This window comes from Garra rufa, chromosome 19, assembly GCF_049309525.1.
Source record: "Garra rufa chromosome 19, GarRuf1.0, whole genome shotgun sequence".
NCBI classification, from domain to species: domain Eukaryota; kingdom Metazoa; phylum Chordata; class Actinopteri; order Cypriniformes; family Cyprinidae; genus Garra; species Garra rufa.
In genome coordinates this window covers 12174306-12188851 of record NC_133379.1, presented here as the reverse complement: position 1 = coordinate 12188851, position 14546 = coordinate 12174306, and the positions used below count along the sequence as shown (strand labels likewise).

Genomic DNA, 14546 nt, shown 5'->3' with positions numbered 1-14546 from the left:
GAACGAAGCAGCGATGGATGTTCATTATTGGTGCATCATTGGTATGGGTGAGTTTGAAGAATCTTGAGTTCAGATCATTTGACCGAACACAGCTTCCTACACTCTTAAAAATAAAGGTGCTTCACGATGCCATAGAAGAACCTTTTTTGTTTAAATGGTTCCATAAAGAACCTTTAACATCTGAAGAACCTTTCTGTTTCACAAAAGGCTCTTTGTGGTAAAAGAAGGTTCTTCAGATTATAAAGGTAAGAAAGAGATGGTTCTTTAAAGAAACTTTGACTGAATTGTTCTTTGTGGAACCAAAAATGATTCTTCTATGGCATCACTGTGAAGAACCTTTTAAAGCACCTTTATTTTTAAGAGTGTACAGCAATTACTGACACTGAACGTTAGAAACAGCTGAAGACCTCAAGAACATGTGTGGTACTACCCTGGATAAAAATCCTGAAAAATCACAGACACATTATAACGTATATGTTTTCTATGTTATGGATCATCTGGAGATTGTGTTAACTCGAAATATGTGCATGCTCACAGATAATTCTATCTGACTTTCCAGCAGATGTTAGATGGCGAAGGATTTGTCACAAGCAATAGCTTGGAGCCTGGCTTTCAGAAGCTTCAAAGGCATCAGCAAATGATGTTATGAAGCTTCTGAAAGTCAGGCTTCATTGACTTATATTGCATGAAATGTGAACAAAATCACCTTTTGTGTTAAAAAAACAAAAAGCACAGGGATTAAATAGTGTGAAGGCAAATAAATAATGACTGAATTTATATGTTTGGGTGAACTAACTCTTAATTTATACAAAAAAGGATTTAGAAAAATTACATTTACATTAATTTACGTCCTTAGATAAAAGAAATGGAGATTGTGGCTGATTTTATCTTAGAGAAGCAGTGGTTGAAGTAGACGTTTCACTTTTTTTTCCTCAAAGTGGTTTAATATTTTACTGCACAATTCTTTTAAAAATCATTCAAACTGTAATTTTAAAATAAACTACATATCTGTTTTCCAGAGAATGAGAGCTTTCCTGTGATGTGTGACTTGCAGAGATTACTTACAAAGTGTAATCTGTTACTTATTACATGACACAAACTGTAGTCAGTAACGTAATCCATTACACATTTTAAATAATATAATCAGACTACGTTTAGATTACTTGACCAGAAGGATTTATTAAAATGACTTAAATAGGATAATCATGTATCATATTGCTATAAAAATACAAAGATTAAGAAAATGTATTCTATTCATTGTAATTAACAACATGCATTAAAGTGCATTAAACATTACACTAAGGTTTCCCAAAGTGGAATTTGTAACTGCAGGGGGTTTGTGAGTTTAATGAAAAGCTAAAAATTAATTAATGCAATAATTAATGGAAAATTAAAATTGCATCAAAATAATCTAAATCAAGCACTTACTAAAAAAATATATATTTAATTTGTTTATCTGCATACCATGTGACCATTAACCAATATGGGAGAACTGTGAACATGCAAATGTTATATTTAATTATTAAAATATTTATTTTTAAATCATGGGGTACTTTAAGTTAATATATTAGGTGAAAGGGGTTTATATGAAAAAACATGTGGGAATTCCTGTATTAAATATAAATAAGAAATAAAGTAAATGTGTGTGTTTGAAAGACAAAAGCCTTCCAAAGACATGGTAACCCATAGTTAAATAACCCAGAGTGATAATTCAAATAAATAAAGTGTTCATCAGTAGTTGATCAATTTTGCTGCTGCTGCTGTTGTTGCTGCTCGTCCTGCTGCTGCTGCTGCTGTTGCTGGTCCAACTGCCACTACTACTGCTGCTGTTCCTACTATTCCTAAAACTATTCCTCCTCCTACTTTTAGTGCTGTTTTTCCATGAACTTTAGCTTCTTGTTTCAGAGCCTCCCATTCAATTTCTTTCTGGGCTTTTCTATACATCTCATTAGTGTAGTGCTGTCCTCCATTCTCCTTCACCATCTTCTCAATTTTCTCCAGCAGTTCAGTGACCTGAGAGCGGTTCTTCATGTCTTTATTATTGAATGAATGAAATCTGTCACCACACTCATTAACAAGAGCCTTGAGATCATTATTTTCACTGATATAATCATCTAATGTTTTTTCCTCCAGCTGATCTTCTCCAGTGAACAGAATGATAGTGTATCGAGTAGCTTCTTCTCCAAAGTTCTCCTGAATCCATTTCACTGTGTCTTTCTCCTCTTTTGTGTATCTGCCCAGACTCATGACCAGCAGAAACACATGAGGACCAGGAGCAGACATGTAGACACACTTCACTATTTCAGCTTTCAGTTGTTCTTCACTCATGGACGTATCAAACAGTCCTGGAGTGTCGATCACCTTGATGTTTCTGCCCTCCACTGTTGTCAGATGTGATTGACAACCTGTAGTAATAGAGTTAGGGGACTTGCCATTCTCAAACTCAATGTTGCCGATGATGGTGTTTCCTGCTGAACTCTTTCCTGATCCAGTTTTACCCAACAGCACAATCCTTAGATCTGATAAAGAGAGAGCAATTTAAGATGGTATTTATACTTCAAAAAAGTATAATAACTTTGCATTTGCTTTTGCTCACTATGAGGCCTCATCAAACTTCAAGAGGGGTCTCGACATGATTTAAAATGACTAAAATAAGACAAAAAAATATGAAATAAGTTAATTATCATTGTTTTATATAAAATAAGTTAATAAAAACCAGGGTTGTATCTTTAATATCTAAAACTGGAAAAGTCAAGGAAATTGTATACTATAGTAATAGTACACCATTAGCAGGATAGTTCATGACCAGGGGCCTGTACCATGATGGTAATTGAACAAATTCAGAGTTACAGGATTAGTCTCGAGTTGACAAAACCAAACCACTCCACTATGATGCTGATCATCAGCTTTCTTTGTCAACTCAGGCTTTGATACCAAGTTTGTAAAGCACGTATGTGACGTCAGCGGCAAACAGCCTTGGTTAAAGGGTTTGCTAAAGTTTAAGAGATTAAAGAGAATAATAAAATTAAAATAAAAAAAATAAAATTAAAGAGAATATGATAAATTTAAACGCATTTACACTGAAAAAAATTACTTGTTCATGAAAGAGTACAAATAAAAGAAATTACCTTGCTCTATCAGTGCATATATATTTATATGTTACCCCTCACACCCAGGTCCTACTCGCACCCGCTCTGAGCAGGTCTCGAACCCGGGTCTCTGGCACGGGAGGTGGACGCACTAACAAGGAGGCTATAGACTGAAACCTCTAGCATCTGTCGCTAGTGTGTCTCTTGAGATCGGGGATTGAGGTTTACCTGCACAGCACCTACTAGCTGGCCTCTGTTACATAAGGAAAGAAAAGGAAAGGAAAGGAGGTGAAGTGAGGCCAAGTATGGTGACCCAGAATCTGTGCTCTGCATTTAACCCATCCAAGTGCACACACACAGTAGTGAATACACACCGTGAACACACACCCAGAGCAGTGGGCAGCCATTGCTGCGGCGCCCGGGCAGCAGTTGGGGGTACGGTGCCTTGCTCAAGGGACTCACCTCAGTCGTGGTACTGAGGGTGGAGAGAGTGCTGGTTATTCACCTTCCCCACGACAATCCCTGCCGGACCTGAGACTCGAACCCGCAACCTTTGGGTTACAAGTCCGACTCTCTAACCATTAGGCCATGGCTGCCCCCAAAAAAGGGAAAGAGGAAAGGAGAAAGGAATTTGTGCTCTGCATTTAACCCATCCAAGTGCGCACATACACCCGGAGCAGTGGGCTGCCATATTGCGGCGCCCGGGGAGCAGTTGGGGGTTGGGTGCCTTGCTCAAGGGTCTCACCTCAGTCTCACCTGCCGGACCTGAGATTCGAACCCACGACCCTTGGGTTGCAAGTCCGATATATACATATAGTTGAAAATATACAGCAATAGAGACTCGAACATGTAAGGTCATGTAGTTATTTTTGAAGTGCTATCTATTGATTTCACAGCTTATTTATATTACATAAAATCTGTGAGTGCATCTCAATAAATTAGAATGTCGTGGACAGTAGCGTGTTTAGGCACCACACAACCCATGCAATTGCGTGGAGCCCCATGGTCCAGGGGGCCCCCGCGGAACGCGATTTCTTCCGATAGGAATCGATAACTGGACATTTTTGTAATTGGTTTAATACCGGACTACTGATAAGCTTTAGGAGAAGCAATACTGTTATCGATACCTGCGTTGTTTTATCTCCGTATACTTATGTGTTAATTGCGATTTAGAAGCTGTTCTCATAACTGGACGCGCCTGCCGTGAGAGGTTTGGCATGTGCAGCGGCACCGCCTCAATCTCTGTCCGGCGCAGGTAAAATAATTTTAAGGCAAAGGTGAGGTGCAATTCATATTTCTTTATTAAATAACTTACAAAATAATTTGAAAACTTTCTGTCAGGCGTTATTTTACAAACAGCACGAGTGAATCTCCGCAAGCTCTCTGTCTTTCCCTCTCAAAATGCGCAAATGGCTTCAAATGACCACATCGCGTTTGGACTATAAGCAAGCTGCACATTGTACGGTTGAAACAGGAACTGTCACAGTTTACATGCATCGTCACTAAAGTTTATAATTCTTTTCAAGTTTGGCCAGTATTTAAACTATTCAGCACTTCTGCGCTCTCCAGAGATGATGTGCTCATAATTGGCCTATTGTGAAAACAAAAGTACACAGCATGATTAAACATTTAATTACATATTGGAGAAAAAAAAAAAAAAAAAAAAACTCAACCGCTTAAAGAAATCCTCCCTCCAACAAGAGTCACGTAAAAGGGGAATTCACCCCAATTTTAAAAATGAAATTCAGGTCCTGAATGAATGTCTGTAAAAATCCTGATGGGAGTATCATTACAAATAATTCTAGATTTTAACAATAAGCCTTTTTTTATCATGTAGTTTAAATCAGAGATGAAATTGTCCCTATAAGAGGGACACTTAGAAGCAATCACGCCTCCTTCCTGAGGAAGTCTGTATGTTTACTTTATTACATAAAAATAGCTAGGGACGCTATAATTCTCTATTCCATTGTGCTGTGCTCCTATGCATGATGTTCAAACATGTTGTGGTATGCTGAGGAAACCTCTCTCTCTCTTTAAAGAGCATTTTTTTTTTAAAAAAAAGGTGCTTTATGTGCCATTTTCTGTTTGCTTAGAGGAATTTGTAAACTGCAGTAATAAAGTAACTTGAAATTTTCAACATCTTTTTACATTATTTATTTTTGCACCAACTTATAGAAAGTAGTATAACGGCATCAATAAGCAGTATTGTATCAGTAGTAATAAATGTAAACAATACTCATCCCTACCACAGAAACATTGGCAAAAACTTGTGAAACTTGTGTATTAAAAAAATTCAATGCACACTGACGGAAGTAGTTCAAGTCTTTGATTCTTTTAATTGTGATGATTTTGGCTCACATTTAACAAAAATCCACCAATTCACTATCTCAACTTACATATACAGTATATGAACATACTTTCCAGTAGGCCAACAATTCACTAAAAATGTTTTTTCTTATGAAGTATTCTAATTTGTTGAGATAGTGAATTGGTGGGTTTTTGTTAAATGTGAGCCAAAGACCAAAGACTTAAACTAGTTCAGTCTGTGTGCACTGAATTTATTTAATACATGAGTTTCACAATTTGAGTTAAATTACTGAAATTCAATAAATTAGTTCTCAATAAAACTAATTTATTGAGATGCACCTGTATAGTAATATTTATTTAAAATAAATTATTTATTATAACTCTCAAACTAAAATTGCTAGTGCCGGGGGTGCGGATGTCATGATGGTGGTAGATGATAGAAGTACCTTTCTCAGGGAATCGACCAGTTCCTGAAATGGGTCGTGGGCACTCATTTCAGGAACTGGTCGATTCCCTGAGAAAGGTACTTCTATCATCTACCACCATCATGACATCCGCACCACCGGCACCTTCTCCACCGAGCATTTCTTCAGATACCGCAACTTCCAGTCCCATGGCCCGACCGGCGCCCTACTCTGGCGGGGCGTAGGAGTGCAACGGATTTCTACTGCAATGTTCTTTGATATTCACCATGCAACCTGCTCTTTATCCTACAGATCAATCTAAAATTGCCTTCATCACCTTTCTCCTCACCGGACCAGCTTTGAAATGGGCTGACTCGATCTGGCAGCAAACTCGTTCCTTTCAAGCATTTATCTCACACTTCAAGGAGGTGTTTGGCCGTAAGGATGGAAAGATACTAGCCGGTGAGCAGCTTTATCATTTATCTCAAGGAACCATGTCAACTCAAGAATATGCCCTTAAATTTTGCACTCTAGCAGCAGCAAGTGGATGGAACGAGCGGTCGTTACTTACCACCTATCGACTTGGCCTTGAACCCAAACTCCACTTACAGCTGGCTGCTCTGGATGATAACATGGGTCTGGAATGATTCATACAGCATTCTATCAGATGTTCCGATGGTCTGCAATTTTATCAACCTCTTCCCGAAACATCCACTCATGCACTCCGCCGTTCATCTGAAACCGCCAGCCCTCCAGAACTAGAACCCATGGTCCTCGAGTCTGGTCGTTTGACCGCAGCTGAGTGACAGAGAAGGCTGACCCGGGGTCTGTGTCTATATTGTGGAGCTAGTGGGCACGTTTAGCTGAACTGCCCCCTTCGCCCTATCCGAACCTCGGTGAGTGTAATCACTTCTGATGAAGAAAACATGTATCCACTGTCTACCTATGTTTGATTAACTACCCACAAATCTTCTGTTACAGTTCACGCCCTCATCGACTCCGGGTCAGCGGGAAATTTCATCTCGGGTACCCTCTGTCGCCAGCTGCAGCTCCGAACCGAAGCTTCGTCGAGCATCTACCAGATACAACCAATAACTAAATCCACCTCAGTAAAGCCTCGAGTACATCGGAAGTGTGAAGCCATCTCTCTTCAGATCGGGGTTCTACATCAAGAGGAGATTCAACTGCTGGTTCTGGAGGGTGCTAATGCTGACATCATCTTAGGGCGCCCGTGGCTGGTGAAGCACGATCCCATCATCTCTTGGGGCACAGGAGAAGTAATCCAATGGGGAGAAGAATGCTTTCCAGTCTGCTTTCCTGAACTTCCATGTCCTGTTCCAAGACCCATCCCAGTCTGTGTTACATCAGTTGAAAGTCCTCTCGAAAAACGTTCTACGAAGATCCCAGCAACGTACTCATTCTTCCAAGATGTCTTCTGCTTAGGATACATTCGTCATTCCACATCCCCCGCAGCATCCAGCTTCTTCTTTGTCTCCAAAAAGGATGGAGGGCTGCGGCCATGTATTGATTATCGACTCCTGAACCAAGGCACGGTAAAATTTAAGTACCCCCTTCCTCTCATCCCTGCGGCCCTCGAACAACTTCGCTCAGCCACCATCTTCACGAAGTTGGACCTCCGCAGCAACCTACAACTTGGTGAGAATACGGAAGGGGGATGAATGGAAGACTGCTTTTGTGACCCCTACAGGCCACTATGAGTATAGGGTTATGCCCTATGGCCTGGTCAACACCCCTTCCGTATTTCAAAACTTCATCCATGAAGTCCTCCGGGAGTTTCTACATCGATTTGTGATAGTCTACATAGATGACATCCTTATCTACTCCTGGAGTGAGGCCAAACATCGCCACCACGTTGCGGAGGTCCTCCAGAGACTCAGAACACCAACTCTTCTTGAAAGTGTCCACGGTGACCAACTGGCCCGAACCTACATCAGTCAAAGGACTCCAGAAGTTCCTAGGATTTGCCAACTTTTACCGGCGCTTCATTCAGGGATATAGCCTCATCGCCACTCCCCTTACCAATCTTCTCAAAGGTCAACCCAAGACTCCTGACGCGGCCGCAGCCTTCCAATCCCTCAAGACCGCCTTCACACAAGCTCCCGTTCTGAGACATCCGGATCCAGAACTCCCCTTTGTTGTGGAGGTGGACGCTTCTACATCAGGAGTTGGAGCAGTTTTATCACAGCATCACGATACTCCCAGTCTACTCCATCCATGCGTCTACTTCTCCCGGAATCTCAGCCCGGCGGAGAGGAATTATGACATCGGAAACCGGGAATTACTCGCTAACAAGCTGGCCCTGGAGGAGTACCAACATTGGTTAGAATGTTCCAAATATCCCTTCCAAGTCATCACTGATCACAAAAACCTTCAATATCTCTGTGATGCCAAACGTCTCCACTTTTCCATCTCCTATCGTCCTGGTTCCAAGAATGTGCGAGCTGACGCTCTATCCAGACTCCATGACTCCTCAGACATTCCTGAAACAACCTCCAACATACTGCCTGAAGAAATCTTTGTGAATCCGATTGAATGGTCTGCTCCGCCAAGTGTCGCCACTCCTGACCCTCAACCTCCGCCAGGCTTCCCCCCTGGTCTGCAGTACATCCCTAGGACACAACGGGTAGATCTCATACATACCATTCACACGTCTCTGGGCACTGGACATCCTGGGATCAACAACACCCTCTCGCTGTTATCTGAACGCTTCTGGTGGCAGGGCATGGCAGGGGATGTGAGGAGATACATCCAAGGCTGTAAGGAGTGTGCTATGTCAAAGAGTCCCCGACATCTTCCAGCAGGTAAACACCATCATTTGCCAGTTCCCAACCACCCCTGCTCACACCTAGGAGTGGATTTTATGACGGACTTACCTGCATCCGATGGTAACACCTGTATCTTCGTCGTTGTGGATCGATTCTCCAAGTTCTGCAGACTCTTACCCTTAAGAGGCTCTGCTGGTTTTAAATAAACATCTTTACATTGTTACTTACCTGCTTGTCCGTCTGTTTCATAACAGTTGGGTGGTTCTTGGCCAACATACCAAGTTTTTTGTTTGCTTTCAATGAATGCACGCCAAATAATTTTTACATGATATCTCTTAGAATTAAAAGGAACAAAAAAGGCTTAATATTTAGCAACGTTTGAGTCCAAACTTTCTTTAGCAATCTCTTGTATCAGTTTTTTAATCTCTCCCTGACTTTCCATCTGATCCCTGAGATCTTCCTGGATCTTTTGTGAATCTTTTTGTGAATCAGGTATTTCATCACATTCTGTGAAAGAGAGCATGCCACTTTAATTAGCTGTGTCTGTAAAGCACAGCTGTATCTGTACATTTCAGATGTCTATTCTGATGTCAAAATATATACTCCCCTCAGAGGATAACATGTAGCTTTCAAATAAGCCTGAAAGACTTGATTAGCTGGATCGGGTGTGTTTGATTAGGGTTAAAGCTAAACTCTGCAGAACTGGCCCTTCAGAAACTGAGTTTGGCACCTGTGCTCTAGTCTATGTTTTCATACTAATGTTATTACTGGGTGGGGAACAATAAGCTACGTGGGAATAGTTTACCTTTGTTTTAATAGGCTGTAACCTGACTAACTAGAAATATAACTTTCTATTTAGCTATTAAAAATTCTATAATTTAACAGAAACTAAGAGTGCATTTAAGATACTTTACTTTGGACAAATGAGACCCATTTCTGCCCAGTTAGGGAAGATAAGTTCAGTTATTTCCTTGTTCTTGTTTAAAATGACTGTCTGTCCCCCAAGAATGAATGAATAAATAAATAAATAAATAAATAAATAAATAAATGATAAGTGTACTCATTTAATGTTGTTATTATTAGCTATGTAATGCATTTACTGTTTTTTTTTATATCAGTAACATTGTTAGAACACTCAGTTTGACTGAATGGCACTGCTTATTCATGATTGTAAATATTATTTGACCTGTATGCTTTGTTTGTTATACTGTGTATTAAAAAACATAGACCCTTCATTTATTATCTTATAGTTACAAATACTATTTAATCAACATACAAGTGAAGTCAAGATTGTTCAGAAGTTTATTACTGGATTCATTAACCCATAGCATAATATAGGTGAATCATTCTAAACCCTCATATATAGATAAAATGACCTTTACATATTTACATATTGATGCCATTATTGTTTTAAATAGCCTACTTCTGTTGTTGTTTACCTTTTTTAATTTACCAAAAGTGTTCTAAAACGCGTTGCTAAGAGACTAAAATAACATTGGAATATCAGCATCGCACTTGAACTAGTTCTGTGTAAACTGACACTTTGAAAATATTTCTAAACACAAAATATCTTTGTTGTTTTTTGCATATAAGTTTTATAAATGTATATCTTTTAACTGACCTGAATGTTTACTTGCAAATTTTCTGTTTTTGTCTTCCATACTGTCACCGCTTCTGTATATTTCCTCGATCTCCAAAGTAACAATAGGCAATGGCGATGTTTAATTTCACTTTAAACAGAATGGGTGGAGTGAGTCAGTAACACATGAAAGAATTATTACAAACATTATATAATATAATATTACAAACATTCTAAGAGTTATGAGAGTACTTATAAGGCGAAGTACCTTATTATGCCTCAAACAAATAAATGAAACATTATTTCGCACTCATTAAGTCCAAACATGATGGGAAAAAATTGAGCTGTCATGTATACATTAATTTGTCTATTAACAGCTGAGTTGTGTAAGTCTGTAAGATGTTGCTAATCAAAATGTAGCACACCTTTGTTCACTATTGTGGTCAGAGAGAGGCCCAGGAATGTGCTGTTTACCACAAATCCTCCCTGATCGGCTAGATCGTTGAATCTTAAAGGATTACTCAAGCCTTTAAAATAAAACAATTTCCTGATAATTTACTCACCCCCATGTCATCCAAGATATTCATGTCTTTCTTTCTTCAGTCACAAATAAGTTTTTTGAGGAAAACATTACAGGAATTTCATCCATATAGTGGACTTCAATGGTGCTCAACGGATTGAAGGTTCAAAATGCAGTTTTAGTGCAGCTCCCAAGGACTCCAAGCCGAGGAGTTAGGGTTTTATCTACCAAATCGATAGGAAATTTTCTTTAAAAAAATTCATATTTATACACTTTTCAACCACAAATGCTGGTCTTGTCTAGCTCTGCGATGCGCATGTGTACTCTATGTACTCCGGTTCAAGACAATTAGGGTATGTCGAAAAACTCTCATCTCATTTTCTCCCCGTGTAGATCATGTAGAGACCTTTGAAGCTTTGAAACTTCAAAGCTTTGAAACTGCATTTTTAACCTTTAATCCATTGAGCACCATTGAAGTCCTAAAATGTTTTTTCTCAAAACCATTTCTTCACAACTGAAAAAAGAAAGACATGAACATCTGGGATGACATGGGGGTGAGAAAATTTTCAGGAAATTTTTATTTTGAAAGTGGAGTAATCCTACAGACCAATTAATGAAAGTGGTCATGTTGTATGTCATCCATTATATTGGCTACACTGTGGATGGGTATACTGACCAGCAGTGGAGGTTGTAAAGTTGAGTGTTGACTGTTTGAAGTCTAGAGGGCTGCATCACAGCTAAAATCAAACTATTCCTCTCTTTGGAAGGATGACCTTTAAGGGAGATTGGATGGCTAGAAATTACAACAAATTCTAACAACTTTGGCTGTGATCTTTAATGGATTACACTGATTTACAGGTCTAAACTAGGAATAAATGGAGTGGAAGGTAAAAACGTGGTCCTTGTGGGATACAAGGACTGGGGCTGTATCCGAAAACGCCCCCGATTCCCTCAGCCATTTTAAGTGGTGTTCGAAACTATAGTGCAACACCCCCCCCTCCCCCCCCCCCCCCTTAAGTTAGTACACCGGGGAGTTCATTGTTCAATTCAGCTCTGTTCCATCCAAAAGTGTCTGTGCAATCAAGACCCTAATATTGCCAAATATGAAGTGTCCCAGCAAAGCATACCAAGAGGCAAATGTCATTAAGAGGTTACGGCTTAGAAACATCTCGCTTGAGTCGAGTAGGGGTATCTATGAGAACACAGAGTCCACTGATACAATTCCATATGTCCATTTTATTTATCTATTGAAGCAGGTAGAGCAAAGATTAGCAGGGAGTACATCATGTGAATATGTGTGTGGTTTCTAGACACAGAAAGAACATAAAAACAAACAATTGGATCAAAATAAACCAAGATTACACAGTCAAAAATATGCAATATAAACAAAGAAACCAACTTACATTGCTCATATAAGTTACATTTCTCTATTGTGCATCAATGCAGACATTTATAAATCAGGACCCATTAGTATATGGCTGCAGTGATTGGCTGAATAACAGAGGTCATATCCTGTATATGCCCTCTGGTAATTAGCCAATCACTGAGTAGCTAATTAAGGAGGAACCAAGACTAATGGCACGTTCAAGTCATGTTGGATAGATTGACACCATGAACACCACCACAAAGTTGTTATTACGAGTGGGAAACTCAAAATGTTCTTTAAGCTCAGAGTTTCTGAGTTGGGGCCGACGCAATTGACGCAGCTAAAGACTATATAGATATGAAGCATCTGTATTGACGGTAAAGTTGTTGAAAAGAATAAAATGATTATTCTTTGTAAAGTACAATAAAACTAAGTTACATAAAATTTTATATTATTGTATAATTACCATAGAATAAGGATTCCATTTATATCACCTTCATAATGTCACAGGGACGGACTGAGACGTGCGGATCCATTTGCAGCATTTTATTCAGGCAAACAAACACAAAGGGGCAGGCAGAAATCGTAGTCAAAAAACATGCAGAAAGGTCGGGCTGGCAGGGAGAATCAAACACGGGAGGGAGTCCAGGAATTACACACACGGGAAAACAAACACGGGAAGAAACGCTCGGAATTACGACCATGAGGAACGATAAGACTTCGCAAGGTGGCTGTGTGTGAGTGGCTTAAATGCAGTCCTAGAAATGAGGTGCAGGTGTGAGTGGTAATCAGTGCAGTGAGAAACAAGGAGCAGGTGAATGCAGTGATTAGTGCAGTGGCTTGTGGGGAATGAAGTCCATGATGTGTAGTGCAAGAGTTTATGATGACAGGACGACCAATTTGTGACACATAAATTGAATAAAAACAGAAAAAAGCAAAAACACAATGATGCACATCCTTTATTCATCATTTTGTAGAATTTAGGTTAAAAAAAAAAATAGTTGAATTTTATGTAGAAAAGTTAAATCGCCACCTTGTTCCGACCAAAGTGACTTGAATGCACCTGATATCGTAATGACGACTTGTCAACTCGTAATTACGAATGTTCCAGGAGGATTTGAACACAGCATAAGTAAGTAAAGATGAAGCATATTAGAAAAGTAAACAAACTTCAGTACAATGACAAAAAAAACTTTATTACAAAGTAGATTAAAAAAAAAGTTTGTCAAGACAAACTTTAAGTTGGCTTAAGAAAGCCTAGCCTAAAAGTTTAAAGCAGCTGTTAAAGCTTGAAGTGTGAAACTTTAGATAGATAGATTAGATCAGGGGTTTCAAACCTGTCCTGGAGCCTCCCCTGCCCTGCACATTTTGCTTGTCTCTCTCATCTAATACACCTGATTCAAATCATCAGCTCATTAGTAGAGACTGCAAGACCTGAATTGGGTGTGCCTAATAAGGGAGACATACAAAATGTGCAGGGCAGGGGAGGCTCCAGGACAGGTTTGAAAACCCCTGGATTAGATGATTAGCATGTTGCTAGCATTATTAGCATGCAGTTGATATGTTGCTAGTGTGTTTTTAGCATGATTAGCAAGTTACAAGCATATTAATAGCATTATTAACAAATTACTAACGTTGATAGCATGTTACTAGCATGTTGCTAACGTGTTTCTAGTTTGATTAGTATGTTACTAGCATGTTGCTAGTATGTTTTAGTATGATTAGCATGTTGCTATCATGTTTCTAGCTTGATTAGCCAGTTACTAGCATGTTGTGTCTATTTTTCTAGCATGAATATCATGTTTTGCATGATTTTAGCTGCTAGGCCTAAACAGGTAGATAGATACAGATAAATAGATGAGAGTGGAAGCTTAAATGAGTTAAAAGGATTAGAAATAGTACATGGAAGGGAAGCTTGATTAAGTCTGAGAGCAGTGAATGTGAGTCCAAATAATTTTTTTAGACTAATTTCGGCAGTCAGATGGAGGAACGTCTCGCTGCAGCCTGCGGTGGACATCCAACTCCGCCCACATCCAAGTGTAACGTCACAAGCCACGCCTACGTCCAAATACGTCACATACTAATTTATTTTGAAACAGGAAGAAGCATCCATAAGAAGTTCGTTCGTTTTGTTTGACAACCGCTAAAAAGTTGTTGTTTGCCGCGTCGGTAAGTAAAAACAAGATTAGCCTGTCTTTTAAATGTTGACAACTTTAGGAATGTGAGTCATGTGTGCATGTTCATAAACAACAGTTCATGTGTGTATTACTCAGATAGCAACAAATATATCAGAAGAATCAGTGGCAGTGTGTGTGTGTGTGTGTGTGTGTGTGTGTGTGTGTGTGTGTGTGTGTGTGTGTATACATACGTACCTGTGTGTACCAAACACAAATACATATATGCATACATGTATGTATAGATAGATAGATAGATAGATAGATAGATAGATAGATAGATAGATAGATAGATAGATAGACAGTGCAGTCTTATGACAT

At 39.3% G+C, this 14546-nt stretch overlaps 1 protein-coding gene across 1 annotated transcript; it reads right to left on the bottom strand.

The window, feature by feature from the left end:
• Positions 1-426: 426 nt before the first annotated feature.
• On the bottom strand, positions 427-2538 carry LOC141291963 (GTPase IMAP family member 9-like; the record flags this gene model as incomplete). Its single annotated transcript, XM_073823952.1, has 2 exons — positions 427-444; positions 1837-2538. Coding segments are annotated over 2 exons (720 nt in total), but the record flags the coding sequence as incomplete, so codon positions are not given.
• Between the last annotated feature and the right edge of the window lie 12008 nt (positions 2539-14546).